Below are 27,284 nucleotides of genomic sequence, written 5' to 3'. Positions count from 1 at the left end.
AAGCGCCGGTCGAGCAGGATTTCACGCCGGGCGTGACGTGTCCGAGGCCAAGCCAACTTAATTAATCCCAATGCGGAATGTCAACGTCTCCTCGCATCGGTGGACACAGGTGGTCGCCCTGACGGCGACATGCATCGTCCACCGTGCCTCGTCGTTACCCTGTCGCGCACGCCGGTGCTCGCTACACCCGGCAGCGCCGCCGCTTTAGCGACGCGTCGTTCTCCCACGGGGACCGTCGCTTTAAAGCACGCAGGCTCGGAAAAAACACGCAAGCGCGGCGCCGCGCACAGGCCGGCCGCCGCAGCCGGTCTTCGGCGGACAGATGGCCGCGGTACGCACCCGGCCGGCAGATTATGGACGGCGATAAGAATTGGAATTGTACTGACCGGCCGTGCGGGACAGATTTAAGCCCTTGGTCACAGGCGACAAGGGCATGTGACCCGGATCCGACGGAACACTTCGCGACGCGGCGGGAGAAAATACCGTTGGGTGTCACTGGCAGACGCGAGACAAGGGGGGTAGACAGACAAGGCTGCACGGCCCGTGTTGCGCATCGCCATACGACGGGGTGATAAAAAGAACACGACAGCCGAACGGAAAACTTCAAGATAGAGCTTGACCAGCTCGATTTCGACAACCGCCGTGCACTGGCCGAGCCTGGAACTCACCTGACCGGTTGGCCGCGCCGCCTCCCTCTCCGCCGGTGAGCGGGCGAGAAGGGGTGTCGGTGAGAAGCAGATCCGGCGGAACCGCGACGGCCGTCAACTCGCGGTCACGCTCCAGCCGCTGACCGTCGACCTTCTCGCTCGAACCGAGCCTCGGGAGCGCTCGGCGACTGGACGGCCAGCTCCTCGCACCCAGCTTGCTGTCGGTCCGCGGCAGGGTCGGAGGTCCGCCACTAGTCCGGCGGTGTCATCCACGCGCGCGCCGGGACAAGCGCACGCGTTCGGCGCCCACGAGCCGGTAATGCGACGGTCAACTGGCGAGTCGACGCGGCCGCGGCGCGAGCCCGGGAGGGGTAGCGGAACACCCGTCGTCCCCTCGGTCAGCAGTGCAGGGCTGCGGGTTCGGGGCGCGCTGACTCCGCTCGGCGAGGTTCAGAACCGCGGCGGAGACGACGCCCGTCTTCCCTGAAGCGTCGCGTGGCGTTTCTGGCGCGTCAGCGGCGCCGAGTCTATCACACAGAGAGGCGGGCGCGTGGCGACCGAAAGAAGCGTCCGCCGCGCCTCCGAAGCCGGCCCCGCGCCAGCAAGAACGCCGCGCATCCAGACCACGTCAAGCGCACGTCCGGCGCACGTCCAGCAGTGTCTCTCACACCCACCGCGCACGTCCCATGCATGTCCCGCGCGTGCGCGCAGCCCGCTGGCTCACACGTGGTTCGGCTGCACGACGCGGCCGTCGGGGGTCCGGTAGACGACCGCGGGCTGGCCGTATCCGCACAGTCGGCCCCACGTCTGCAGCGTCTTGTGCGACCACACCCAGAAGCCGGACGTGATCCCGACGATCAGCAGCATCACGTACTTGATCATGAAGAACTCGAAGTACGGTTGCGGCCGCAGCAGGCCGTCGGCGGCGGCCGGCGGGCAGGGGATGGCATATTTGGACCAGTTGGGGTTCCGCAGGCCACAGTGTTGCTCCTGCCAGCCGAGGGTCCACTGATCGAGGAACGCCTGCTCGTAAAACAGGCAGGCGATCACCAGCGTGGCCGGCAGCGTGTACAGCACCGAGAAGACGCCGATGCGGATCATCAGCTTCTCCAGCTTGTCGGTGCGCGTGCCGTCGTGCTTCATGATGGTGCGGATCTTGAAGAGCGAGACGAATGCCGGCCAGCAGGAATACGGTGCCCAGCGCCAGGTAGACGACCAGCGGCGCCAGCACGAAACCGCGCAGCGCTGGTACGTTCAGCACTCCCACGTAGCAGACGCCGCTCAGCACGTCACCTGGCGGCAGAGGGTCAGGATCAGTCGTGGCAGAGGGTCGCGGTCAGTCCCGGCAGAGGGTCGCGGTCAGACGCGACAGAGGGTCGCGGTCAGTCGCGGCAGAGGGTCGCGGTCAGTCGCGGCAGAGGGTCGGGGTCAGTCGCGGCAGAGGGTCGGGGTCAGTCGCGACACGAGGCATGGGTCACGGCCGAGTCAGCGCCACACGCCACGTTACGCGGCGCTCGGCTGACGGCAGGATGCGGATCGCACACGGAGACGTGATGACGTGTCAGAAGCTGCATACGTTGTCTTCCAAATGAGATAAACCTACGCCACCGATAGGACATGGGTCGCCATTCAGTGACGGTTGCGGCCGGCCTCAGTCATGCGCCTGACCAATGACGGAGACTGTAGCCTCCGTTTGCCGGACTCAGTGTCAATATGTACACAATACGCGCGTGCATTACGGATATTACGCATATGGAGCGACCAAAGCTCCACCGCCCTAACGAATCCGATGTAAGCCGACAACGTTCGCGCGATTCAGGCGCATTTTCAGACGCTACCACCCCCACCCACGCTAGAGACAAGGCACCGAGCAGGGGCCGGCTTGTGGGCACGAGCCCACGTGCTGGGCTCCCGCGGCCGGGCAGGGCTTTCTGTTTCGTCTGCGCGGCCCATTCCGCAGCTCGGCTTCGTTCACCTGAGACCACCAGGCGGTCGGAAGACACGCCCACGTCAGGTAACTCGCAGGAGGCTCCGATGCAGAAACGGAGGCCATGCATGGGCTGCAGCACATGCTCCGCTACTGGAGGGGACTCCATGAACCTCGCCGAGTCGTGCGAGGTTATCGCCCATACCAGCAGAACGTGCTGGTCGGCAGGGATGCATTTCCTCCAGTGTCTACCACCTTGTTCGTCCAACAACACGCTCGTTCCATGCTGGACACGCCGGGACCTCAGCCCATCCCACCCCCACCCCCCCCCCAAAAAAAAACACGCACCGTGACGCCAGCCCTCAGAAACGACGGCGACTCCGAAACAGCAGGCGTCGCTGCACTGAAAGCCGACTACGATCCAGAGCAAAGCGAGGAAAGACTGAGCGATCTCCAAATTCTCCATAAGCTCTCAGGGCCCACTCAGATGACTCGCCACTCCCGAGAGTCGCCCAGCTCCTCTGAGAGCTACTCAGCTCTTGAGAGACACCCAGCTCCCCTGAGAGCCACCCTGCTCCTCCTTCGACGGCCACCAAGCTCTTACGAGAGCTACCCAGCTCCCCTGAGAGCCGCCCTGCTCCTCCTTCGACGGCCACCAAGCTCTCACGAGGGCTACCCAGCTGCTTTGTGAGCCACCCAGCTCCTTTGTGCGCTATCCGTCTCTACAGAGAACTCCCCGAATCCACCAAGTGGTCCCCGATCGCCCGACAGCTCCCACCGTCCACCGAGCTCCCAGGATCCACCGTCGGCCAGCCGGATGCACGGCCGGCGCCGCCGAGAGCGGCGGCCGGTCGGCCGGTCGGCAGGTCCGTCGGTCGTTGCCACCACCGCTCACCGATCGGCCGATTGGCCGACCTGCAGTGGCCTGCCGCGGCGGCCGGAGCAGGCCGGCGAGACGGCACCGCGACGGCTGGCGGAACGGCGGGCTAACGAGGGGTCGCGTGGCCCGTGTGGAGGTCAGGTCCGACCGCCGCCGGCTGTCCCGGCGCTGGAGGAGAGGAGGCGAGCTCGCCATCTGCAGCTCTCCGAACACAGCTCTGCGCCGGCTGTCCCGCGCATCTGGTGAGCTGGACGGGCACCGTGGAGCGGTGCGGTCGCGGCGTCATCTGACCTGATGGCGTGCCGGCGAGGCCGACACAAATCGCATCACGTCCACCACACAATGCGACTTTCACGCCTGTGGGGCGCTCGCCCCTGCCCTTCACCGACACCGACAATGGCCCGCGTGACGCAAGAGCTCAGTTATCTGCATAACGCCTGATAATGATATGCGTAAGCAGCGGGCGCGATGCAGCCGGCCACGTCCTCTGCATGCATTACCCACACGGCGGCGGCGCCGCGGCGCGTGACGAGCAAGCGGCGAGCAGCCGGCGGGGTCGCCGGCTGCCGGGCCGGCCGCCCAGTCGTCCGATACGACCACTTGACACCCCGGCCGGCGGACGCCGCCGACCCGTATCGGCCCGGCGCGCTATCGTCGAGCAGCTGGTGGCGTATCGATGACAGCCGCTGCTCGGCGGCCGGTATCGGAGCCCCTGACCGCTACTGGCTGCCGCCGCTACCCGCTGACCGCCACCGACCGCTGCTGGCGGGCACGGATGGGCGCGGCGCACGGAGCGCCCGCGGTGGGGCACGCAGCGGCGCGCTGCCCACGGCTGTGTACTTCGAAGCACCGTCGCATCCGCCTTGCGACCGCCCAATTAGCAGCGCTGTGGAGCGCTGCAGGCCGATGCCAAACCGATGCCAGACCGATGCCAAACCCGACGCCGTAAAACGCTCCTGACGTGGCAGTTGGCCGTCGCAGACGCATGGCTGCTGGTGGCCGCACGCTGCCCCCGTATGCGGAGCGCCATAGAGGGCTGGCGACGCCACGGGATAGTGCGGAAAACCGATACAGTCGCGAGTGGGCAGCCTTGCTCCGACCGAGCCGCCCCGCTCACCGCGTCAGCAGCTCGCAGCCCAACAAGTGCTGCATGTCTACAGTTACCGGGCCGTCATACGTCGCCACACGACCATAGCCGCGACTTTTTGCCATGCTTTTTATGAAAGGATGATTCACATATTGGAATTCTTTTCATGTCACTTTTCGGGGCTGGTCGCGTTGCCAATCGCTTCCCTGAAAGCGAACGCCGCTTCAGCGAAGGACCGCGCTGCCGGCCCGAAACGTCGCCCCTCCGGGCACGCGCCCGGCGTCGCATCCGGCAACGCGACGTCCCGCCGTCGCGGGCCGACTCGACAACCTCCTCCGCCTTTTTGCTGCCCTTAACCTGACAACCGTCCGGGGCAGGCCGGCGCCCGAAGCGAGACGGGCGGCGAGACGGCTCTCGTCGACCAGCCAGCGCAGAGGTTTTTGCGCGGCGCGTGACGCGAATGCAGACCGAGTGTCGGCGCCGCCGGCGCGGCGCGGCGCGGGGGGCCGCGCCCAGGTGAAACGGACACGGGGCGTCGGACGGCCGGGCGGCGGCGTGCCGGTTGTGACAGGCGCTAATGCGCGCCGCGCCCGGCTGTCACAGCGAGCACCTCATCCCGCCGGCGACGGCTGAAGGGGGAGAGGCGGACAGGTCCGCGGCGGTTCCGCTCCGTTTCGTCCCACCGCCCGACTCCTCGCCGAAGGGCGAGCGGATGGGCGTGCGCGGCGCCGCTGTCCAGGCGACGGTCCGCTCGGAGTGATGCCAGTCGGCGGCCAGCGAGAGAGCTTCCATCGCCACCATGCAAAACATTGAACGGATGCGAGGTTTGTCTGCTTTGAGCCTCATAGGCTCTTAGGACTCTCTCAAAATATTTACACAACGGCGGCCTCTAATCTTTATTGCAGCGACCCAGATAAGGGCTGCACCAACTACTGCCCCCTTGGATTTCGTTTGAGGACATTATTACCATCGAGAAGGTTCTCAGAGACGCGGTGACGGCCGCCAACTCCGTGTGGCATCTGACAACGAGGGATGCGGTGACTCAAAGGGAACCCAGGTGCTGGTAACCTGCTCAGGAACTCCAGAAGTGGGGCCACACGTTCGCCTCCCACGTGTTTCGAAGAAAGCAACGGGCACGTGGAAGGTAATGTTTTCCCAGTATGACCAAGTCAGAATGCAGGTATCTGCATCAGCAACACGAATGTCCACCAAAGTTCCTATCAGCACAAATAACGGTGGGAACAAGTCACACCCCTGCACAAACACTTCAGCTCTGCAGCCTCTTGAGGACTTTGCGCGGCCAGACTGGTAGCACGGCCCACGCGGTGGCACCGATCTTCTTATCGTCGCGAGACACTATCCGCAAAGCCAACACGAGCTCGTCACCAATCGACGCCCATTCAAGGATGCACGTCAAACGCTGCCTCGAAACCACTAATCGGGGTCGGCTCCCGGCCGCGTGATAGCCGCGGTCCGCACCTTCCACGCCCGGAGAGCGCAACGCTGGGCGCACCCAACGCCCGCTGCTACACGACTGCTTGCAGGCGGACGAGCCTCGGTGGGTCGGCGGAGGACGGAGCGCGCAGGGGATGACCCGGACACATCGCTCCTCTAAGCGCTTGCAACACCAACAGCGGAGAACTATTTGTATACTCGGGTCAACGCCCACCCAACGCGCAGCACAGGCGCCGGGCGACAGGGATGAGGTCCAGGGGTCAAGCCGTGACCCCATCGAGCGACCCACCACCTCCGCCAAGTCAGCCAACTCATCTCCAGCCTTTGAGTGGGAGGTAAACACCCTTCGCCTCCGCATTCTCGCCAGCTTCCGCGCCCTTCCGAGGAGCGCAGAGTGAATCGAGACGCCGCCGCTGGTCCGCAGTGGCGCTCCTCCTGCGCAGCACAATGCGCCAGGAGAGGGCCTCCGCCGCCGCCGCCGCCCCGGCATCAAAGACGCCGCTGCTCCGCAGGAGCGGGCCGGCCCGCCCTTTGTGCGAACAGCAGCCCTGGCGTGTTGCTCCTCCCCCTCCCCAATCTCCCCGTCCGACAGACGTTAGCTATGCCGTCTCCCGACACATTTGCATAGCGGCGCCTCCGGAATGTCGCGTGAAGATTGGAGAGGCGGCCGCGCGTCCAAGCCGAGCCACGCCCGTTCCGCGCGGGGGCGCGATAACCGGCTGCGGGGTCACCAGCTGCGGGGTAGCCGGCTGCGGCTAACGACTCATTTACCCTGTTTACATGGGCAGCTGTGATTCGAATTAAGCCGGGACCCGTCCTCGATCCGAACTATCCGGCCCATGTATACACTCACGCGCCGTTCCGCTGATTCGAATCGTGCGCCGGAGGAAATCCCTTCCCGTGAGAGGATCATCCGTTCAGGAAGGGATTTCGTCCGAATTATCGGCCGTCAGCTGTCTAAACAAAAAAAAAAGAAAAATGCCTGGCGCACGCAGTTCTGTTCATAGCCATTTCAGCTTTGTGCGGTGTTACCGCTTTTCCACGGGTTTTTAGCTATTGCTCGAGACGGTTCAAGTCCAAGATGGTAAGGGAAAAGAGAAGGAAGGTGAAGTTGACATCATGCTGCTAAAACTACTCTTATTATTGAGGGCCTTGAGTGGCTAGCGGCACAGAAATGCTCACGTAATTTAGCCTTGCTAGGCGCTTGATCTATGCAGACAGCAGGCGTCGACGGTGTTTGGTGCTATCTTTCCGCCTAAAGGTTAGATTAGCTTACATCTGGGGTAGGCTCCATGCGTCCAAAAGCCAGATGGAGGTAATATGGTTATTTTATATAGCTTTGACTTGTTCTCATTTTAATTTTTGGATTGCTCAAAATTCTTGCAGAGAATGCCTCCAAGTTTTGTTCATTAAGTTAATACCTTAAGTCCCCAGGGGTGTTTTTGCAGATGTTCCTTAAATTAGGATGCTGGTTGCTTGTCAGTTTAATTTGTGTGAGAAAGGTAGCTTAAAAATTGCTGCATGATATGACGGATGAACAAATATAGATCATTGCAGTCAGCTCGGAATGTGAACTTTTTTAATGGTAGGACCGAAATTGCCCAATGATGGGGTCAAAACAGCAAGAAAGCAAATGTGAACACTGGATGAAAATAGTTGTCATCATTACTCTGCTAAATCCAAGTTTGTGTGTTCCATGTGCAGGAAAACAGTGCATAAACTAACACCTAACATGATGGCACATGCTGCATGGAGAACATGTCTGTGTTGCATATCATCACCTGTTTTTGTGCTGGTGATTAAATATGTCACCTTGGTGCTTTTTTGTGATGGGTGTCTTTGCAGGCCACTAGGTAGGTAATTCAACTGTTCAACAATTCTTGCAGGGAGTACCAATAGTTTCTTTCATTAGGTGAATGCATAAATGCCCCAGGATTGATTTTGCAGACATTCCTCCTGTGACTTGAACATTTGGTTGACCACCTATTGGCAGGAGGGATGTGCTGGATATTGGTGACTGGCTTGTCAAGGAAATATGAAGTTACGTCACACTGGTAGACCAACTGGCAAGGAAGTGGGGGCTGGAATATTTGTTTTTGATGCAATTAGGCTGTTTGTTGCTTGTCGGTTTAATCTGTGTGAGATAGGTAACTCAATAATTCCTGCATGATGCAAAGGATCAACAAATATAGGCAATAGATCATTGCAGTCAGTGCAGAATGTGAACTATTTTTAATGATGGGACCAAAATTGCCCAGTGATGGTTCCAAAATGTCAAGAAAGCAAATGTGAGCACTGGATGAAAATAGCTGTCATCAGTACTCTGTCAAATCCAGGTTTGTGCATTTCATGTGGGAGAAAACAGTGCATAAACTAAGTAAACCCAACATAATGCCACATGATAAGCAGAGAACATCTGTGGTGCACATCATTACCTGTTTTTGTACTGGTGAGTAAATATGTTACCTTGGTGCTTTTTTGTGACATGTATCTTTGCAAACCATGAGCTGGATAATTGAGCTGTTGTTGTAATTAATCATTTGCTATGAATTTTGAGCCCAGATTGCTTTTGTCATGACAGCTCTGGGGCTGGTTCACATGTTATGATCTTTGGACTGTGCGAACACAGCTGTTTGTGCCACCTAGCCATCAGTCCATATCAGCCAACGCTGTTGACTGCAAGGATATCAAAGCAGTTTTTCAACCCTATTATGTCAAGAAAGCAAATAGCTGCATTCTGACTTGCCAGTCCATGCCAAGTCTAAATGGCAATGCTGCCCTCAGGTACTGATGATGCATTGGATGGGGAAAGACAACATAGTTACACAATTTTTGCCACTAACTATGTAGCATTCATGAGTCATTTCTGTAGCTTAGCTCACTGTTGCAGGCTGCTCATAAATGCATTAGTGTGGGAGTAGGTAATGTGTTTCTTGGGCTGCGCAAAGTAGATGACATGATGCTGGGTGGCATACTGATATGAGTGTGGTAAATTTGTGAGTGTCATTGGCCAATACAAGAAAATACTGATTTCCTGCTAGCCAAAGTTTCCCGCTAGTAAAAATTTGCATATAACACTGCTTATGTGACAGATTTGGCAGTGCTGACTGCACAACTCTTGTGTTTCAAGTGTTATGGCTTGTGCTATAGCTATAAAGCCTATGAGTCCTGCACATATCATTTTTCCAACGGAGTCCATCTTCCTCCTCGCCCTCAAAGCTGTCTCGCGCCCACCATGGCTCGTGACATTCGCCATCCATACGCAGAGTACCTGCTTTTTTCTTCTTGTTTTGTTCAGTTCGCCTCAAAAGCGCAGTTTTCGCCCATAATCCGTTCCTTGATTCGAACTAAGCGGGATCGAACTATCGACCGTTAATCCGACGTAAAGTCGGTTTCGCCCATGTAAACGCCCCTCGCCGAGAGGGTTAACGTCGCATGATCCGTTCCGATCTTAATTCGAATTATCCTCGGCTGCCCATGTAAACCGGGTAATTGTCTGCTTCGTCAGCGGAACGTCGGCCCTTAAACGTATCGATTAGCCGCTTGCTTGCGTATTTTTGTCTCGGGCGTTCGCGCATCCCTTCATGGGCCACGCTGCGTGCCGGCATGCCCTGATGTCGGGCCAGGGAGTGTTCAGCTATTTCGGAGAATACACATTCATGTCAAGACAAACTTTTCGGTAGTGTTGCAAAGTTCTCTGACCTTTCGCACCGCCGCCCAAAACAGACGCTTATCAAGGAACCAAGCCTGTCAAAGCGCCGCCATGGCATCGCCGCCGAGTGCAGCGGCGCAGTACCATGTCATCACCATTTAGACACCTAACAGATGGCCAGTCATGCCGGCTGCAGTCGAATAATATAAATACGCTCGGCTATTTATTTACTTGACGGCTGCCGGCGGAGATGCTTGGGCAGCGGCCGTCAACGCGTCGCATTCAGCGCTAAGTGCCCACCAGCCAGTAAACAGCAGAGGCGCGGTTGCAAAGACCGTCGCTAATTTCCACCGTGGTACGTGCCACAGCGAGGCACACAACAGGACCGGTTTGTTTCCAGGTGGCTTCGCCAGGCCGGCCCGCGGGTTTCGCGGACCGGGGCGCGGCTTCGCACGCCGGGCAGCGAGTGACTGCACGCCTAATCAGCTCCTGCCAACAGCCGGCCCCCACCGCCGATCAGGCGTCACCAGTCCGCAGCTCGCCGCCCTCGCCGGCGCTGCGGCCGCCAGAAACGAGCGTTTCCGCCAGCACACACACACGCACACCCACCAGGAAGCGCCATCACCCGTCTGAAGCGGCCCACCGCCAGCGAGCTGCCGCGGCCGGCAGCCCCTCCTCCCGCCGTCTGCTCCTTCCACGGACCGCGAACGGCCGTCAAGGCCGCCGGCTGCCCGGCTGCAGTGGCTCCCAAACTAGGCCTTCTACGGCGACAGCGTGCGCGGCCGACAGCCGCTGCAAACTGCTCAACGTCCGGCGCCCAGGCCACGACCGACAGCGGGCTTTAAAGGGCGCTGGAATACAGCAAAATAAGGGTCGGAGACTAAGGAGGAAAGCGGAGGACGTAAGGCGTCCTTGGCTGCCGGACAGTGACTTTCAATGGAGCTGGAAGCGGCGGCGGAGGGTTGTGTCGTAGGTTCCTTGGCTGACGGACAGCGACTATCAATGGAGCTGGAGGCGGCGGCGGAGGGTTGCGTCGTGGGTTCCGCTTGTGATCGTGAGCCAATGTTTTCTGAGCCTGCTAGCGGCTCGTCTCCCTCTCCCTCGGCAACAGAGCGACGGACATGAGCCAACAGGCGCCCAGAGGCGGACGGTTATATTAGGCATCTTTGTAGAGCCAGCTAAAGGCGAGCGGCCACGAAAGCTTCTCAGTAGCTGGTGGAAAAATAGCGTTAATCTGAGGAGCTCCACCCACCGGCCGGGATCTTTACATTGGCCATTGGCAGCGGGTACCGCGAAATCGTGGACACGAGCTCCCCAAAATTGGCCATGATTGCGTCACAAGCTGCCATTTTCTGGCCTCGTTGGCCGACACCCATTCGCAGGTGCCGTTGGCACGCGCCACCACGCGTCACACAGGCGCCACAGGGGCGTCACGGAGGCGTCACGTGGGCCTTTCAAGCCGACTGACTAAGTCCTGACTTCCTGAGAGATAATCCGCTGTTGCTGTTGTCTGGTGCTGTGCGTACTTGACAGAACGTCGTAGTTTGAACGCTCTGATAAGCCCTGCGTCGGTGGCAAGAGGTTTCAAGACTAGTCAGGCTAAAACACGGACAACCTTAGAAGAGAAGAAAACTAGAAAAACCCCTTTCCAGTACCAGCGGCCCAAACATTACTCTTCAGATACTTGCCTTAAGGTCTGACCCTTGCATCGCTCCTACGCCAAACGACAGGGCGCCCACCCGGACCGGCTGGGTCGGGGGCGCCAGTTTGCCAGCGGGCCATCCGGACAGGCGGCCGGGTGCCGGGTGCGGCAGCGTCACCCTGGAGTCATCGCTGCACGGGAGGCGGGCGGGGCGCCGGGCCCGTGTGACGCCAGCTGGACCGAGAGGTCACTGAGAGGTCACCGGCAGGTCAGCGAGCCGTCACACCCCGGCAGGCGTCTCAGATGAGGCAAGAGGAGAAGCGAGCTGGAAGAGCAGGTGGTGCACATGACCCTTGCGCGCACATCGCCCCTAGCCCAACGCTGTGGTTCCGTGACATTCCGGGATCAAATCTTTTCCAAACTCTGTATCTCCACAAAGCATATCCTTGCAATAGTTTCCAAGACAGACGACCGATTCGAACGCCGCCTTGCGAGCGAACAGCTATGCACACAGAGACGGGAGGCCGTGGATGTTCCTCATGGCGGCGGCCGTTCAGGGCGCGACCCGGGCCTCGGCCCACGCAGCCTCGTCTGCGGCCTCTTCCGCTCCCGCCCGGCCCGGGCGTCGGCCCACACAGCCTCGTCTGCGGCCTCGTCCGCTCCCGCCCGACCCGTTTGGCTTGGCGGCCGTCCTGATGGCTCCAGGGATTCAGCTTCGCGCTGAGTCAGCGGGAGTCAGAGTCAGACTCTAGAGGACGGAGGACCGGCCGAAGACCCGACCCGGAGAGAGAGAGAGAGAGAGAGAGAGAGAGAGAGAGAGAGAGAGAGAGAGAGAGAGAGAGAGAGAGAGAGAGAGAGAGAGAGAGAGAGCGAGAGCGAGAGAGCGAGAGAGCGAGAGAGCGAGAGAGCGAGAGAGCGAGAGCGAGAGCGAGAGCGAGAGCGAGAGCGAGAGCGAGAGCAGGCGCGGCACATGGAGACCGCGCTGACAGTGGAGAGCTGCACACAAACCGTGCACATGCGAATCGGGAAAGTGAGCGGTGCGAGTCATCGGAATGATGGCGCCGAGATGGCCAATTTAGGAAATTCAGTCGAGAGGTGAAACGGCGTTATCTTCTTCAGCAATCTACCCCACCCACAGCTATTAATGGTTGTGTTAGACGGGACCAAAAATGACGAAAAAACCAAGGCACACTGGCGACCGAACTATAAAATATTTTCTTCGTCAGCGTCAACAGACCCCAGCATCCAAAATATCCTGAATTCAAAACCCTCCACCAGTCTATCATCAACACTGGTCCGCTGCTGTGATAGACGCACATCAGCCCCGTACACTGGAGGTCATCTGAGGAGGCGCCGCGGGCGGGCGCTGAGAGATGGCTGTAACAAAGGAGCCGCCGCGTGACCCTGACCGCGCGTGCGCACAGCCGCGGCGACTTCAAAGGGCATCGCCGACAGGCAGCCCCGCTAGTTCATCCACGACGCAAAAAGAGCGCTAGTTCAGCCTGACTGAAGCATTTCCCATGCACCGACTAAACGGTTCTCAGAAGACCCGCGAAGCCACGAAATCGACAAGTGGGGCTGGGCGGACGCAATCATGCACATCACATTATCTCGCTTATTTGTGAGCCACCGAGCGCAGCCGTAGCTGAAGAGAATGGGGTGTACAATGCGCATATATCAAATATCGTTTGCATATATTCCAGCCATTTGCATCTCAAAGGACCGTTCTCGAGCAAGAACGTCCGCCGTCGATGTTCGCCATGGTCAGGAGTGATGGAATCCAACCGAGACAGGACACGTTCTCGCGCTGCCCAGCAGGGAGGAGTCAGTGATTCTGATGATCACAGACGGTCTGGAAGGGGTGCAGTCCTTCCAGTTGGCGGAACGGATAGATTGAGTTGAAGGTGATAATAACGACAGCGTTATGGTGTACCCCTGAGGGCCAGTAAAGGCGCATTGTAACAGGGATTGTTATAGTAATGTACTACACATGACAAATCACTTTTCAGGCCAATTCAAAATTTTGAAAACGGACATAAAAGTGTCTGTTACAATATAGTGCAATGGATCCAACCCGTTCATGTGCGGATGACTTGCATCTGCACCTTACTAAAGGTCGTGTTCACTGTTAATTACCACGATAAATGCCGCCGTGGGCAAAAACAAACTGGGCACGTCTCAAGAAGCACGACCATAAATATACGACACACAACGAAGGTAGATTACACCGCGATAACATACCTCAGCACTCATGCCACGACAGGCCGGCTTGCGATAGCGCAAACCGGCCCAAACCGCCAGTCGGCGCCCGCCGAAGCTGACGCGTTACACGCTGTCCCCAGCGGCCGAAACATTCCAGCCGTTCGGATGGCGCCGATCAGGAAAAGGAACAATGGACACATCAGCTGGTGCGCGTTTTATCGCACTCGGCATCGCCGCGGAGGTGTTCGCGTCGGCTGTGTGAGGCTGATTCGGCTCTTGTGTGCCTGCATTCCGGCCATTGACGGCGTTCGATTTATGTTTCCGTCTCTGGCGCAGGGACTCCATCAGCCAGCTGGCAGCGGCGGCGACCGGCGCGGCCGTTGTCGCTACAATTGCCGCTCTCCCAGCGCGGCCTTGGAGTCCGCCTCTGTCGGGCCACCTGACGACCCATGCTCAGGAACGTGGACCGAGGGTCCGGCGGCGGTCCGGCGGCGGTCCGTGGACCGGTGCCCGTCCTCAGAGGCCGCCATCTACGGGGTCTTCAAGCTTTGTCCCAGGACTGCGGGGAACGGGTTCGAGACTCGGTCGCGGCCGGGTATCGCTTGTTACGCTATAATCTCCGGAGAAGTCAACGACGCTGATGATGGAAACGGTAAACGCGTTTCAAAAATGTTCGAACGATGATCATTATCGCGCGGCTGGCCTCGCTTCGACCGTCCGCCCGCTGGTCCCGTGCTGCACCCCCTCTCCAGGACGGGTGGGATGGGACGGCCGTCCGGCAGGTGCGTGCCGCTCCGCTGGAGCCGGGCCAGCGATGGCGCCGGCTGATGGAGTCTTCAGCTGCCGGCCGCCGACAGATGCCGTTTTTACGCCCCTATCTCCGGCGGCGGCGGCAGCGGCGTCGCTCGCCCCCCCCCCCCCCCCCCCCCCACTTCCACTTCCACACCTCGCTACCCTGGCCAGACTCGGCAGCTGCAAGAGCTCGCGATTCTTCCAGGCACAAGGCCCTGGCGCCGCCTCTGCGCAGTGCCCCCGCGGCCGCCGCTAACCCTCCTGCCCCCCGCCTCTGTTTGGGGACTGCTCGCGGAATGACGGCTAATTTGGCTGCCATGGAGGGGCTGGGTGCGCGCGGGCGCACCGGCTCGCAGGCCGTGTGAGCGCGACTGCGCGGTGTTCCGCACTGGGGCCGGTGACGCGTCCCAAGCCACTGATGTCCGTGCCGACCGTGCCAGCCGCGCGGCTACCGTGGGACTGCACCATCCTGTCATGAACGCCCGGCTGATGCATATTCAACAGCCCAGTTATCTCCTGCTTTGTAACCCTCGACTACAGAAGCTCTCGGCGCCGTGGGTATTTAGTGGCACGTGTGCGAGACTTGCCGCCCATCGGCGGCGTCAGGGTCGGCGCTGGGGCGTTCAAGCCCCGCGTGCTCCCCGGCGGACGGGGCGGTGCCGCGCCACCGCGCGCGGGCGACCGCCGCAAGGCATCCGTCACCGCCAATGCCTGCGGCGCGTCACCGGCAGCGGAGCGCCGGCCGCCAGGACAGTGAATCGCCGTCCGCCGCTTTCAGCCCTGTTTATTGCCACTGTCCAGTCGGCAAACAATGGTGCAGCCCAAGCCGGGGGGCCGCCTCGGCAGGAGGGTCGTGCAGCTGTCCAGGCGCGACGGACAGCGCATATATACCAGCGACCGGGCGGGAGCGATGGGGTGTCGGGATTCGGTCGGCTCCGGTGTCGGCCGGCCGGTGGCAGCCACGGGAGGCCGCCGGCGTACCTCCGGCCCGGAGAAACCCAACACGCCGGGCGTGACAGACGCGTGATACACCGCGCGTCCGGAGCGGCGGCGTCGCGGCCCGAGTGGGGACCGCCGTCCGGCCATAGGCCTGGATAGCGCTTTGTTAGTGCACAATATCACGGGAGGAAGCGGACGGCGCCGAGGCCCTTCTATCTAACGAGGACCGCCGCGCCGGCGGCCCCTTTGAACACCGGCGTCTCCGTCGCCTTTGAAGCGCCGCGGCGCGGCTGGCCGGCCGATAAAACAAACCGGCTCGTCGCGACAGGAGGGCCGCCGCGCCCCGCCGGGCCCGGCGACGTCTCAGGGTTAGGTCCGGCGCAGCGGTCGGTGTTTGGGCCGCGCCGACACCGCGTCGACAGCAGCCGCTCTCTATTTACGGCCGTCGGTAAGCAACACCGCGCGACAGCCTTCGCCGGCCCACACTGATGGCGGCGGCCGGGGACGACGCCGGCGCCTCGGCGCTGAGCCGCTCGGTGGTCAGCGCCGGCGCCCGCCAGCGGAGGGGTGCTGGGAGGGTGACTCCATCTGGTGGCGGCGGCTGCCGAGCGGCGCGGGCGAGAGCGCGGCCTGCGACGCAGCGCGCCGGTCCCGCCGGGAGGCTGCAGCCCTATCCCCGGTCGCCACAAATCTGTGTCATTCCATAAACATATCACCCAATCGGCGCACCCCATGTAAACAGGCCCGACATGGCAATGTAAACACGCCGCGCCAGCGCTGCCAACTGCAGGCCCGACTAAAGATAGCCGCGCGACGCCGCGACCGCCGGCGCGGCGCGCTCCAGCGCCGGCGAACGCGCCGCCGCCGCTGCGCGCTAGAAATGCCGCACCCGGCCGCGCAGCCGTGCCAAGACGGCCGCGGACCGCCAGCCACGCGGCGAGCCCCCAGCGGCCGGCGGCACCCCGGCGATCCCCGGGTCCGAGAGTGGTACAGACAGACGGCGGGGCAAGCCGCCGGGTGCCGCCGCGCGTGGCCGCCAGATGTCGCCACCGCCGCGCTCCGCCGGGCTAATTGGAACGTGAAAAATGTGGCCGGTCGTGCCGCGCGCCGAACGTGCCCCGCCGGGTTACGGCTCGCTTTACGACGCCAATATCCTGATGCAGCCGCGTGCGGACCGCGGTCCCGCCCGCGTGCGGCATCACGTGCCGTGGCCGGATCCTGGCGGCGTCGGCGCCGGCCATGGCCACGTGCTGACGCCGCGCCGCCGGCCCAGCTCGTGTCACGTCGGCAGCGGCCGGCGCCCCCACCCCCGGGTGAGTCAGAGGGCTCGGCCGGCGGCGGGCGGCGGCCAACCGGCCGGCCGCCGTCGCGCGGTATTGATCGTTGAGGCGGCCCGCTGCGGCAGCCACGCGCGCCCGCCGCTCGACGGTCAACGGCACCGGCGGCGGTCAACAGGCGCGCTGCTGCGGTCAACAGGGGCTGCCGTGGCTGCCGAGGCCCCCGGCGGCTGCAGGGGTCGGCAGGGGATCGTGGCAAACAGGGGCTAGCGGTTTACAGTGACTCGGTGGTCAACAGGGGCGGGAGGATCCACTGGCCCGAGAGGAAGCTGGAAGGCTGGCCGGGCGCTCCGGCCGGCCGGTAAACAGAGGCTGAATGGTTACCGTAACCTGACCGATCCGCAACAGGACGAAGGCAAACAGTGGCACTGATAGGTCAGCGGTGGCACGGTCGGGCAACAACAGCCCGAGTCGTCAGCCGTGCAGGAGCTAACGGTGCAGCGACAAGGGCAGCACGGGACGCGAAGAGGGTTCATCAGCAGTCAGCACGGTCACGAGGGGCCTGCCCGTGGCCAGCGGGACCGCGACACATGGACAAAGGACGACGCGCGCTCGAGAAGGTCCCGGCGCAGAACAGGCGGCAGAAGTGACGCTGGGACCACGGGGAGCGAGGTCGAACGGCGACCGCCGCGGGCGACCAATTGGAGGCCCAGTTGGGGGCCGATTCGTCGCCGATTGGACTGTCGAAGACAGATGGGCCAATCGGGCGGCCCGCGTGCCCGCGGGGTCCGCCGCTTGATCGGGCCGCCACCGCCAGGCCGCTGCGTGGGGACCACGGACACGGAGGCTGGCAGCCGCGTGCTCGGCACGGGCGCGTCCTCCGCCGACGCCGCTGGTGCAGTCTCGAAGCACTCGCCCAGTGTTCGGCACGCCGGAGTGCGTGTGTATTTTCGCCGCCCTTGTGGTCGTCGAGGGGAGAGAGGTCAGCGGAGGGCTCACATTCGGCGTGGCTGTCCAACACATGGGACGACGACCTCCTCGTGAACAACGGACCATGGCAAACCCGGAAAAGCTCCGGAAATATGAGCGGTCCATCAATAACTCTCATTTTCACAGCCGTACCGAAAAGGTCCGGCCCTGGTCCAGGCCCATTTACGAGATTGAGGAGATAAGCATTCTTTACTGCTGTTACAAAAGCACCCAAGAAGGGAGAAGCTTACGTAAAAAAATAGATCACGTCAGATAATAGAACTAAAAAACCGAAGCTAAAGGAATAAAAGGGCAACAAGACGTGAAATATAGCGGGGCGCGAGAAAAAACGGAGTTATGGCTGCGACTGAGATTGAAAACGCACCAGGAGCATGAAGATGATCGCGATAAGCGAAGAGAGGGCTGACAAGAAAAACGGATCAGGGACAGCAAGCAGACATTAGAGGGGAAGAAGCAAAACGATTTTTAAATACGGAGGAATAGTGTACGGCCCTCGGACAGCCGGCAGAGAGCACAAGAGGAAATCGTGGGTGACCGAGGGGTGATGGGAGAGGGCAATATGCGGATAGGAATGAACTGGATGGGCGGATAGAGAGCAGATAAAGTGTTATTAATGGGAGAATGGTCAAACAGGAGTGCATCAGAACGATACGAACAGAAAACAATAGCTTCCACGGTTTGATGACGGACTTAGACGTCTCGCGTCTTGTCAGAGTCACCCAACCTACCGCGCAACACAACCCGCCGCCAGCGCTGTCACAGCCCTGGGAACACCACCGGCGGTCTGCGGCCCGGCGGTCCCCCGCGTCAGTGTCAAGCGCTGACCGTAGCCGGCTCCAGTCTCCCTGCCTCCCTCCCCAACCCCTCAGCGTCGCACCCAGCAATATTTACATTAGGTCAGGTGTGACGGCGTTGCTGGAGCATCTCACAGGTGGAGCGGACCCGCCACGCCCGCCGGCACATCGACATCGTGAAACAAACTCTGTATTGGGCTGTCAGAGTGGAAAAGCCATTACAAATACAACTGTGATCTGGGAGTGGATAATTGGAGCCGGTCATGCTTGCACGGCCAGGCTAAGCGCACGGTGGCCACGAAGCGCAGATGCCACTCTACACGAGTTCACCGAAGCCCCGGGAACCAATCACGGCCTGGATCGCATGTTCCACAGAGCATCAATCCCGGTGAAGACGGCGGAGGACTCACGGGGCGAGCGCCTGGCCGGATCATTAGGGACGACGGTGCCGGTGACAAATGGTTCCCTGGGGTCGCCCGGCGCGCGAGGCCTCGGCACCATCGCGTGGGGAGGGCAGACACTGATAGCAGGGTCATTAAGCGAACACGTGACCGTGGTCGCGCCCGCACAACGGTCACACGTCTGTAACACGTTGTGCGTGACCTGAGGCTTGGGAAACAAAAGCCTGGGTCGAAACGCAGTCAGCGCCCAGTGAACTGAACCGCGTTCGTGCTCCAGGACTCAGAACCGGATCCAGAATGAAAGAGGGCATGGCATGTCCAACATCAATGTGAACGTCCAAAACCAAAAGTATAAGTCAGAACCTTCGGCAATCAAGTGACAATGGAGTCCACCTTCAATCAGGACAATGCGGAGAAGCGGCATTCGGGACAATCCGCAGTGACCGCCGGGACACTAGTTCTTCCCAGCGCCGCTGCGTGGCGCTGCTGCGGCCGACCGGCCCCGGGGCGGCCATCCATCAGGCCCCAACCAGGGCTTTGTGCGCGCGCGGCCGGGCGCCACTCGGACCACCCGCCGGAATGGCGCAGTCCGGGCCCGGAACGGCCCCGTTACCCGGCGCGAGCCGCGCAGATCGACGCGCCCCGCCGTCCGGCTGTGCGTGCCGTCCAAACGGCCGCTGGACGGCGGGCCGGCGCCGTCCAAACGGCCTCTGGACGGCGGGCCGGCGCCGGGAAATCGGGCATCTGCGTCATCCGGAGTCGAGTCGGCGATTATCGCCCGCCGGCTCGCCGATTAGCAGCGGGCCGCTCCGACCCGAACGCCGCTTCACGCGGGACTCGCTCCGTCTCGCGCCCGGGGTGCGCGGAACGAGGCGCGCGTAAACGCGGCCGGCTTCCGGCGGGGCGCCGCCGCCGCGTCCGGCGCCGCCGCAGCTGGCGACGCCTCCTAACGAGCGCACGCGGCCGCCGCCGGCTGTTCGGAGCCGACCGCCGAGCGCCGCTGACGGATGGCCGACCAATGGGGACGCGCAGCGCCGCTGATGGATCGGCCGGACGCGCCCGGCGGACGCCGCGGTGACGGCCGGTCGCGAGCAGCCGCCGCGGCGGAATGAGGGCCTCGCGTGCCGGCCGGCGCGCCCGTCCGCAGATGTCCGTGCGGCTCGCCTGCCAACCCGGCGCGCGGCACGTGCGGTGGCGCCCGCTCTTAGTCACGGCAGGCGCTGCAGCAGGATTTTGTGCTCTTAGCGGCCAGGTGCGTCGTCTGGTGCCGTGCGGTGACCACCCGGTGCGGACATCACCACCAAGAGTACAAGCCGAGAGCCCACGGACACCGGTGAAGACGCTCTGGCCTCAGGCACACCGCCCAGCGTCTGCGAGCACGTTCGGGGGCGTTCCAAGCGGAAAGGAGCACCTGCCAGAGGCCCGTCATTACGTCCCACTCTCGGTCAGTGAAGCACGGAAGAGCGCGCGCTGCACGCTTGCCCCAGCCCGTTGCCATGTGCCAGCGACGCTTGGCACACGACAAGCCGGTCAAGGCCAGACCCCAGCTGGCAGGCATGCACCGCCCAGGATTGTCCGTGTCAGATACGCATGCCAACAGTGACCAACAAACACGAACAAGCTGAGCTGATCGTTCCGCTTGTTATTTCGACCAGCAGCCGGACGGTTCGGACGGACGGGTCCATCTGGAGGCAACGCCGGGGGAGGTCTGTGTGGGAAGGCGACGTCGGTTCCATCCACACATCCATTACTATAAAGCTCTCCAATCACGGGTAATGAAATTCCGTGACAGAACACTACAAATGTAAATGAACTCTCAACAATACTTCTCACATAACACTCATTACAGCCAACTAGATGGCTACAAGAAAGAAAGCAGAGGAAAGGTTTGCCGACATGTTCACCGCTAATTCCCTGCATTTCATGGTCCGTGGCCTAGCTCCGCATCTATTCTTGGCAAGCGGATTTGGATAACATTCCACCACATTTTCGCGCGTGGGTAAACCCAATCTATGCAGCGTCTCGTGGACAGGACACCATACTTGACCTCATCCCCTAACCACCAACCACCCACCACCCGCTATCCTTCTCAAAATGCTCCCACGGTGGCCGCGTCCCGTCGTACTCGGACGGCCCCACCCAACTGAGACACGTCCTCCGCAGCAGAGAAGCGCGCTTCCACACTGGCCCACGACTCCCCGGGTGTGACGCCGCGGCAGGACCGTCATTAATCGCGCGGCCGACCCCCGGACAAGCCCACTTCTGGGATAGCAGCTCCGCCCCGTGCCCGGCTCAGCAGCCGCCGACGGTCCGCTGACCATTAAAGTAGCGCTGCCCGGGCCCAAATACCAGGATTTAAAGAATAACAACTGCGAGCGCCTACAGAGTCATTACTCACAGAGGGGATGGCTGGGTGATAAGAGGTGGCCGCATACGTAATTACGGGGGCAGGTCGGGGACAAAACAAAGAAATAATCCTCGGGCAGACGTTGGTAATCACTGTGAGAGTTTTGTGGCACCTCATTAATGCATAGGTTCGAGCGGTGCGTTCTTGGCTACACGACAGTTTTCTTAATCAATAAAGACCAGTCCAAATTTACCCAACCTAAGTCCGCCGTAGTTTGGGTGCCGTTCATGTCGGCAGTGTTTCGCCACAAGGTAACCATTGGCATGCACAGCCAGAGGTGGACAAATCGGCTAAATTAAGGCACGCATGCACGCACTGGGTGCACGCATTTCTCATGATTACCCCAAGCGGTATCAGACGCACTGGGTAACACGCAAATAATATACACAAGAGGTGGCGGCCCAAAGTGGTCAGTCGATTTTGTATTTCTACAAAGTCGAGCGTTCACAGCGTCCGACGCTTGCTTGCGCGGCAAACCGACGCTTGCGTGCGCGGCAAACCCGACGCTTGCATGCGCGGCGAACCGACGTTTGCGTGCGCATGATCGTCCACAAACCACGCCATGCGCACAAAGGACGCCAAACCTACACACAAACAAACAGCAGCGCAAATCGCCCAGCCGTGTTGAAATGCCCACCCTCCATCTCCCATCGGCCGCTGTCGGGCCGCAGCTCGTCGCAGCCGACCGCCGGCGTCCCCCGGCTGCCCCCCCCCCCCTCTCCCCCCCCCCCCCACCCCGTGGACTAACAAGAGCGCGCGGGCATGTCGCGCCGTAATCTGGCCGCTTATCATCACGAGCGACCCGTCCGACGCCCGCGGCCACCAGGCGGCCATATCTCGCCAGCGCGCTGTTTGTGTGCGTGCTGTGTTTACGGAGGCAGGGGCGGCCGGGCGACGGACCCGGCCCAGGACGGCCGAGGCTGGAGTGCGGTACGTATCGGGGTGCAGTCAGGAGGGTGCGCCTCCCGTGGGGCGGGCAGGGTGCAGCTCCGGGCGGGGCCTCCGGCCGGGGCGTAGTCTGAAGAGTGCAGCTCAGGGCGGGGCGTGCTCTGAAGAGTGCAGCACAAGGCGGGGCGTAGTCTGAAGAGCGCAGCTCCGGGCCGCGCGTGCAGAGCTGGACTGATGAGATGAGGCAGTGCGGCATCGCGGGGCAGAGCAGGGATGGACTCAAGACTACGGTTCAGGCGGAGCAGAGAGCTCTCTTCCGACAACAGTGCCGCCTCCAAGGACGGCAATGCTGCTATAGTCCGACATCGAACGCGGCTCACACGGCACGGCTCAGGCTCACACGGGATACAGCTTGCGTAAATGGCACGATATACCACCATGCCGTCACGGAACACTTTCCTTAGCAAACCCGAGCCTTTCAAAGACTAGACAGAGGTCATATCGACCATTCTGACGCACCTGCACCTCCCCACCTACCCCGTCCATCTCACTTCCAGCCAGCTTCTCACTCACAAAGGCGGTCGTGCCGCATCATTTCACAGCACGAGGAAAACCCGCTGCCAGTTTGTGTAGCCACAGGTCGCAAGTCAAAATTGTGATCAATAGCATAATACTTTAATGGGTACTGACGCCGAGCACAGCGTACCACACGGCCATCTCGTGCCGTCTCTGCACTGGCGCTACCCCGGTCCAGCCGATGAGCGTCGCTCGGACGAGGAGGGTCCAGCCCGGCCGGCGGCCGGGGGTCGGGCCCGGCCGGCGGCCGAGAGCAGCAGGCCCAGCGGTGGCCGGCCGGCGCCGGCTCCGTGCCGAATGGCGAGTACTATGTGCCGCCGATCACGATGGCGCCGATACCGCTAATGATCCCCTAAAACGCCAATTACCGCGATCGTAGTGCAAGATTATCGAGCAGATTGGCACTGCTCCACGAAAGGGCCCGGCGCCGACCGAGGCCAGCGCCAGCACTCGAGATGAGGAAGCCGAGGTTCGTTGCAGCGTCGACAGAAGATGCGGCTGCTGATTTGCTCGTTTAGGATAGCGCCCGGTCCCGTCTGGTCCGGCCATGTCCGCCGCAGGCGCAACAGCTGACGGCCGACGCTCACCGATGCAAACACGGCGCACAGGACATGTCGGTGCGGCGCAGGAGCATACCGAGCCGGCGGCGTACGCTGCGCGGCGACGCAAAAAGCTGATTGGCCTGGCCGATGTGATTGCTGTCGCGCCGGACACGAGCTGGAATCGGAGACGCGGGGCCGGTGGGTCCAGCGGAGGAAGGCTGGGAGGCGGACACGACACGGGACGGCGGGTCCGGCGGAGGAGGACTCGGAGGCGGACACGACACGGGACGGCGGGTCTGGCGGAGGAGGGCTCGGTGGCGGACACGGCACGGGACGGCGGGTCCGGCGGAGGACGGCTCGAGGGCGGACACGGCACGGGCCGACGGGTCCAGCGGAGGAGGATTCGAAGGCGGACACGGCTCGGGACGGCGGGTCCAGCAGAGGAGGGCTCGGAGGTGGATACGGCACGGCGTGGCGGGTCCGGCGGAGGAGGGCTCGAAGGCGGACACGGCACGACGTGGCGGGTTCGGCGGAGGAGGGCTCGGTGGCGGACACGGCACGGGACGGCGGGTCCGGCGGAGGAGGGCTCGAAGGCGGACGCAGCTCGGGGCGGCGGCTCCGCCAGAGTGTAGTCAATGGCTGCATCGACAAAACGATCTGTTCCGAATGCCCGGAGCTGGCCACGTGGCGCACGAGTCATCCTCTGACCCCAGGGATGTCGAATCTGCACACAAGCCACAAGCCCTCACGACGTGGCCCGTGGCGCACTGCCATGCTTAAACGAAACAGAACGTCAAAACTTGTCCAACTGGCTGTCAATGTAAGATTCATAGCGAAGCAGTCACCGCGTAAGCCGCCGTCAGCCGCTGGTTGCGCCCGCATAGGCGAGTCAAAACAGATTACGACCGCTGCAGCTTGAGCGCCGCCGCCGAATTCTTTCGCTGGCATCGACATCCGACATGAGAACCATTCATAACAACGTGCCCGGGCGGCCCGACCGCGAGGCGTCCGCACGTGCACTGTCAGGGTGCAAGGTGCTAACATGCCACTTAGCATGGCGGAGCCAAACAGAGGCGCGGCGCAACCACCGTCTGCGCGAGATGCCTGCCCTATACGCCGTCAAGCACTGGACTTTGACCCTTAGCGACCTTTCACAACCCTTTGCGGCTGCACAGGCGGTGGTCGGCTGCCCGCTGGCCTGGCGATCGCCTGGCGGAGACCCCTGGCGGCCACCAGGCGGGTGGTGGGGCCCGGCCGCAACCGCCCGCGGCCGGCCGCGGGCGGATGGGGTCCGCCTCGGCCAGCGGCGTACGACCGTGCGGCGTGGCGACGGCTCCATTCGACCCGGTCCCGGCGCGAGGCGTCGTCACGACTCCCGGCGTCTGGCGACTCTCCGGCCGCCAGCGCCGTGGCCGGAGACGCACAGCTCCGCCGCAGCAGACAAATAGCTTACCAGGACTTACTGGCACGCGACGCGCAGAGGGACGGGCCGCGCCGGCCTGTCGCTCGCCGCGTCCTGCGACCCCGCACCGGCGCCCGATTATGCAGATCGCGGGCCAGGCCGCGCCAGCCGGCCAGCTTCGCTCGTCGTAAGTCGCCGCCGTGTGGCGCGCGACACCTCGCCGCCCGCCGGACGCGCCGCTGCCGGCCTAATCCGGCCAGGAATCCGGCCGGCGCGGCGACACACGGCCCCGCCGCGGCCGGCAGGTCGCCTCCGCCGGCCACCGGCGGCCGGACGCCGGGCCACGGACCGCGAGCCGCGAGCCGCGGGCCGCGGACCGCGGACCGGGGGCCGCGAGCCGCGAGCCCGCGCGGCAGCAGGAGACGCGGCGCGGGCCGGCTGCCGCGCGGAGAGGCCCCGGCCGCCGGTAAACACCGCCTGCCCAGCTGGCGCCGGCCAAGATGGCGTCGCCGCGCGCCGGCCGCCGATTATGAACGGTAATCGGCCCGGAAACCGTCCTGGACGACAGCGCCATTAATAACTTGCGCTTCCAGCACAATGGCAGTGGCGGCGCCGGCGCTGTTCCGGAGCGCTGCTGTCCTGCGCCGGCGGCAGTAGCCTCTGCCCGACCGGGCGGACTAGTCCATGGCTGGGGGAGGCGGCCGGCCCCCACCGGGCCTGAGGACAGGTGCAGGGTGGCACGCGCCGAACGGGGCGGAGAGGCGAAGGGAGCTTCAGCACGCGAAGCTTGTGATGCAACGAAACAAGACGGAGTGAGAATGGAGGACGGAGAGAGTGACTCGAAGACGATCTGGAGGTGTGTCTATCTTGGGCGTGCGGCTGTGATTGTGGTAAATGACGACAGCATTTAATGCCGAGCAACTCGCAATGGCGACAGAGGAGGGAAGACACGGGGTGTGATACGCAAAATGCTGCTTTATACCAATACGGTGCATCTTGTACACGCATTGCGTCGTGCACACCTTTCTGCACACCTTTTCTGCACACCCGCCTCAGCGCGCGCCTCCTTACCTTCGACGTCGCCCATGGCGAGGATGGCGATGGTCTTGATGGCGGGCACGGCCCAGGCGGCCAGGTGGAAGTACTGCGAGTTGGCCTCGATCGCTTCCTGGCCCCACTTGAGGCCGGCGGCCAGGAACCAGGTGAGCGTCAGGATCACCCACCAGATGCAGCTGGCCATGTTGAAGAAGTAGAGTGTCATGAAGACGAACGTGCAGCCCTGCCGCTTGGTGCCCTGCGCGATGGTCGACACCATGTCGTCCAGCTTGGGGTACTCGGGCGGCGGGTCGAAGGGACTGTTGCAGGCGATGTCGTCGCCCATGGCGAAGGCGATGACGTACGTCAGCGACACCATGAAGTAGCACACGCTGAGGAAGATGATGGGCCGTTCCGGGTAGCGGAAGCGCGACGTGTCTAGCATGAAGGTGAAGATGGTAAAGGCGCACGAGGCGAGGCACAGCACCGACCAGATGCCGACCCAGCGGCGGGCGAAGTCGCGCTGCCACTCGGAGAAGAACATGCCGCGGCAAGGTGCGCCGCAGTCGGCCGTGTCCTTCTCACCCACGCGCAGCCGGTACGACAGGCCCTTGGGCACGCGGAACTGCACCGGGCACACGAAGTCCTTGCCGTCGTGCGGCTGCAGGTCGGTGGCGGGCGTGGCTGACGGGCTGGACGTCTCGTTCTGTGCCGCGCACAGCACCCCGGGTGCCGCCTGCGGGAACTTGGAGCAGTTGAGCTTCTCTGGCCAGAGGAAGCCGAACTTGTTCATTAGCCGCTCGCAGCCGTTGCGCGCCGAGAGGCAGAGCGAGCGGCACGGCGGCAGGGGGTCTTCGAGCTGCGTGCAGACGGGCGCGTACATCAGGCAGAGGAAGAGCTGCAGGTCGGGGCTGCACTGCACCTTGACCAGCGGGAAGAACTGGTGAACTTCCAGGCCCGCCTCGCCCTGCGTCGTGTGGCCCAGCAGGTTCGGCATGATGGTCTTGTTGTACTGGATGTTCTTGCACAACTGGATGTCGATCGTCTCGCAGCGGTCGTGGTGCGGGAGGAAGTCGCCGTCCACCACCTCTGACCCCCGCCGCTGCGCTGCCGACGGCCCGGCCGCGGCCGCCAGCAACGCACATGCCAGCAGAGCGCACGCGCGCATTGCGAGCAGCAGGCGGTCCACCGGAGAAGCGAATGTCTGAGCACTACGCTAGGAGCGATCCGGCCCTGTATCACAAGCACATGCACATTTTCACGAACTTGAGAGTCTACCGCGCGGAACCGCAGCGCAGCGACCACACCCGTCCGCAACCGCTCGCTGTCTGGCCGCCAGCGGCGCTGGCGCCCAGACGCCGAATCGCGCCACCTGATTGGTCGCGGGCTTCCCGCTCAACCAATCGTATTTGGTGAGATATTTTTATGAAAGCTGTTACACTCAAAGTGATTGGTTCAAAGACAACGGGAGTTGAGTGAGGCAGAGGCGGACGTAGTTTGGCGCAGAACCGGAGCGCATTGTGGGCTTACAAAGGCTGTGAGCGCACGTACCATCGCAGCTCTCATAAGCAACCCGCTGGTAGTGACACATCTTAGTACAATGGCCCTTTCGCTTGCAGCGACAGAAAAATGGCGATTTTAAAGCAAATATTGAGGGAAAGTTAGGATAAAGACGTATGCTGCAAGGTAAAGCAAGGACGAATCAGTCACATGCATAGCCTTACAAAGAGCAAAAGTGTCTAGCGTGTC

The 27,284-nt window shown here is 62.1% G+C and overlaps 1 protein-coding gene across 1 annotated transcript; it reads right to left on the bottom strand.

Moving 5' to 3' along the window:
- Positions 1-1,215: 1,215 nt before the first annotated feature.
- Positions 1,216-26,790, bottom strand: LOC119110420 (frizzled-7-A-like). The gene is given in 3 exon segments (XM_037234243.1): positions 1,216-1,820; positions 1,822-1,940; positions 25,572-26,790. Coding segments are annotated over 3 exon segments (1,704 nt in total). The 5' UTR covers positions 26,704-26,790; the 3' UTR covers positions 1,216-1,367.
- Between the last annotated feature and the right edge of the window lie 494 nt (positions 26,791-27,284).

This window comes from Pollicipes pollicipes, unplaced genomic scaffold, assembly GCF_011947565.3.
Source record: "Pollicipes pollicipes isolate AB1234 unplaced genomic scaffold, Ppol_2.1 Scaffold_7231;HRSCAF=8579_pilon_pilon_pilon, whole genome shotgun sequence".
NCBI classification, from domain to species: domain Eukaryota; kingdom Metazoa; phylum Arthropoda; class Thecostraca; order Pollicipedomorpha; family Pollicipedidae; genus Pollicipes; species Pollicipes pollicipes.
Note: the sequence above shows the minus strand (reverse complement) of the source record. Positions and strands in the feature narration are given on the sequence as shown.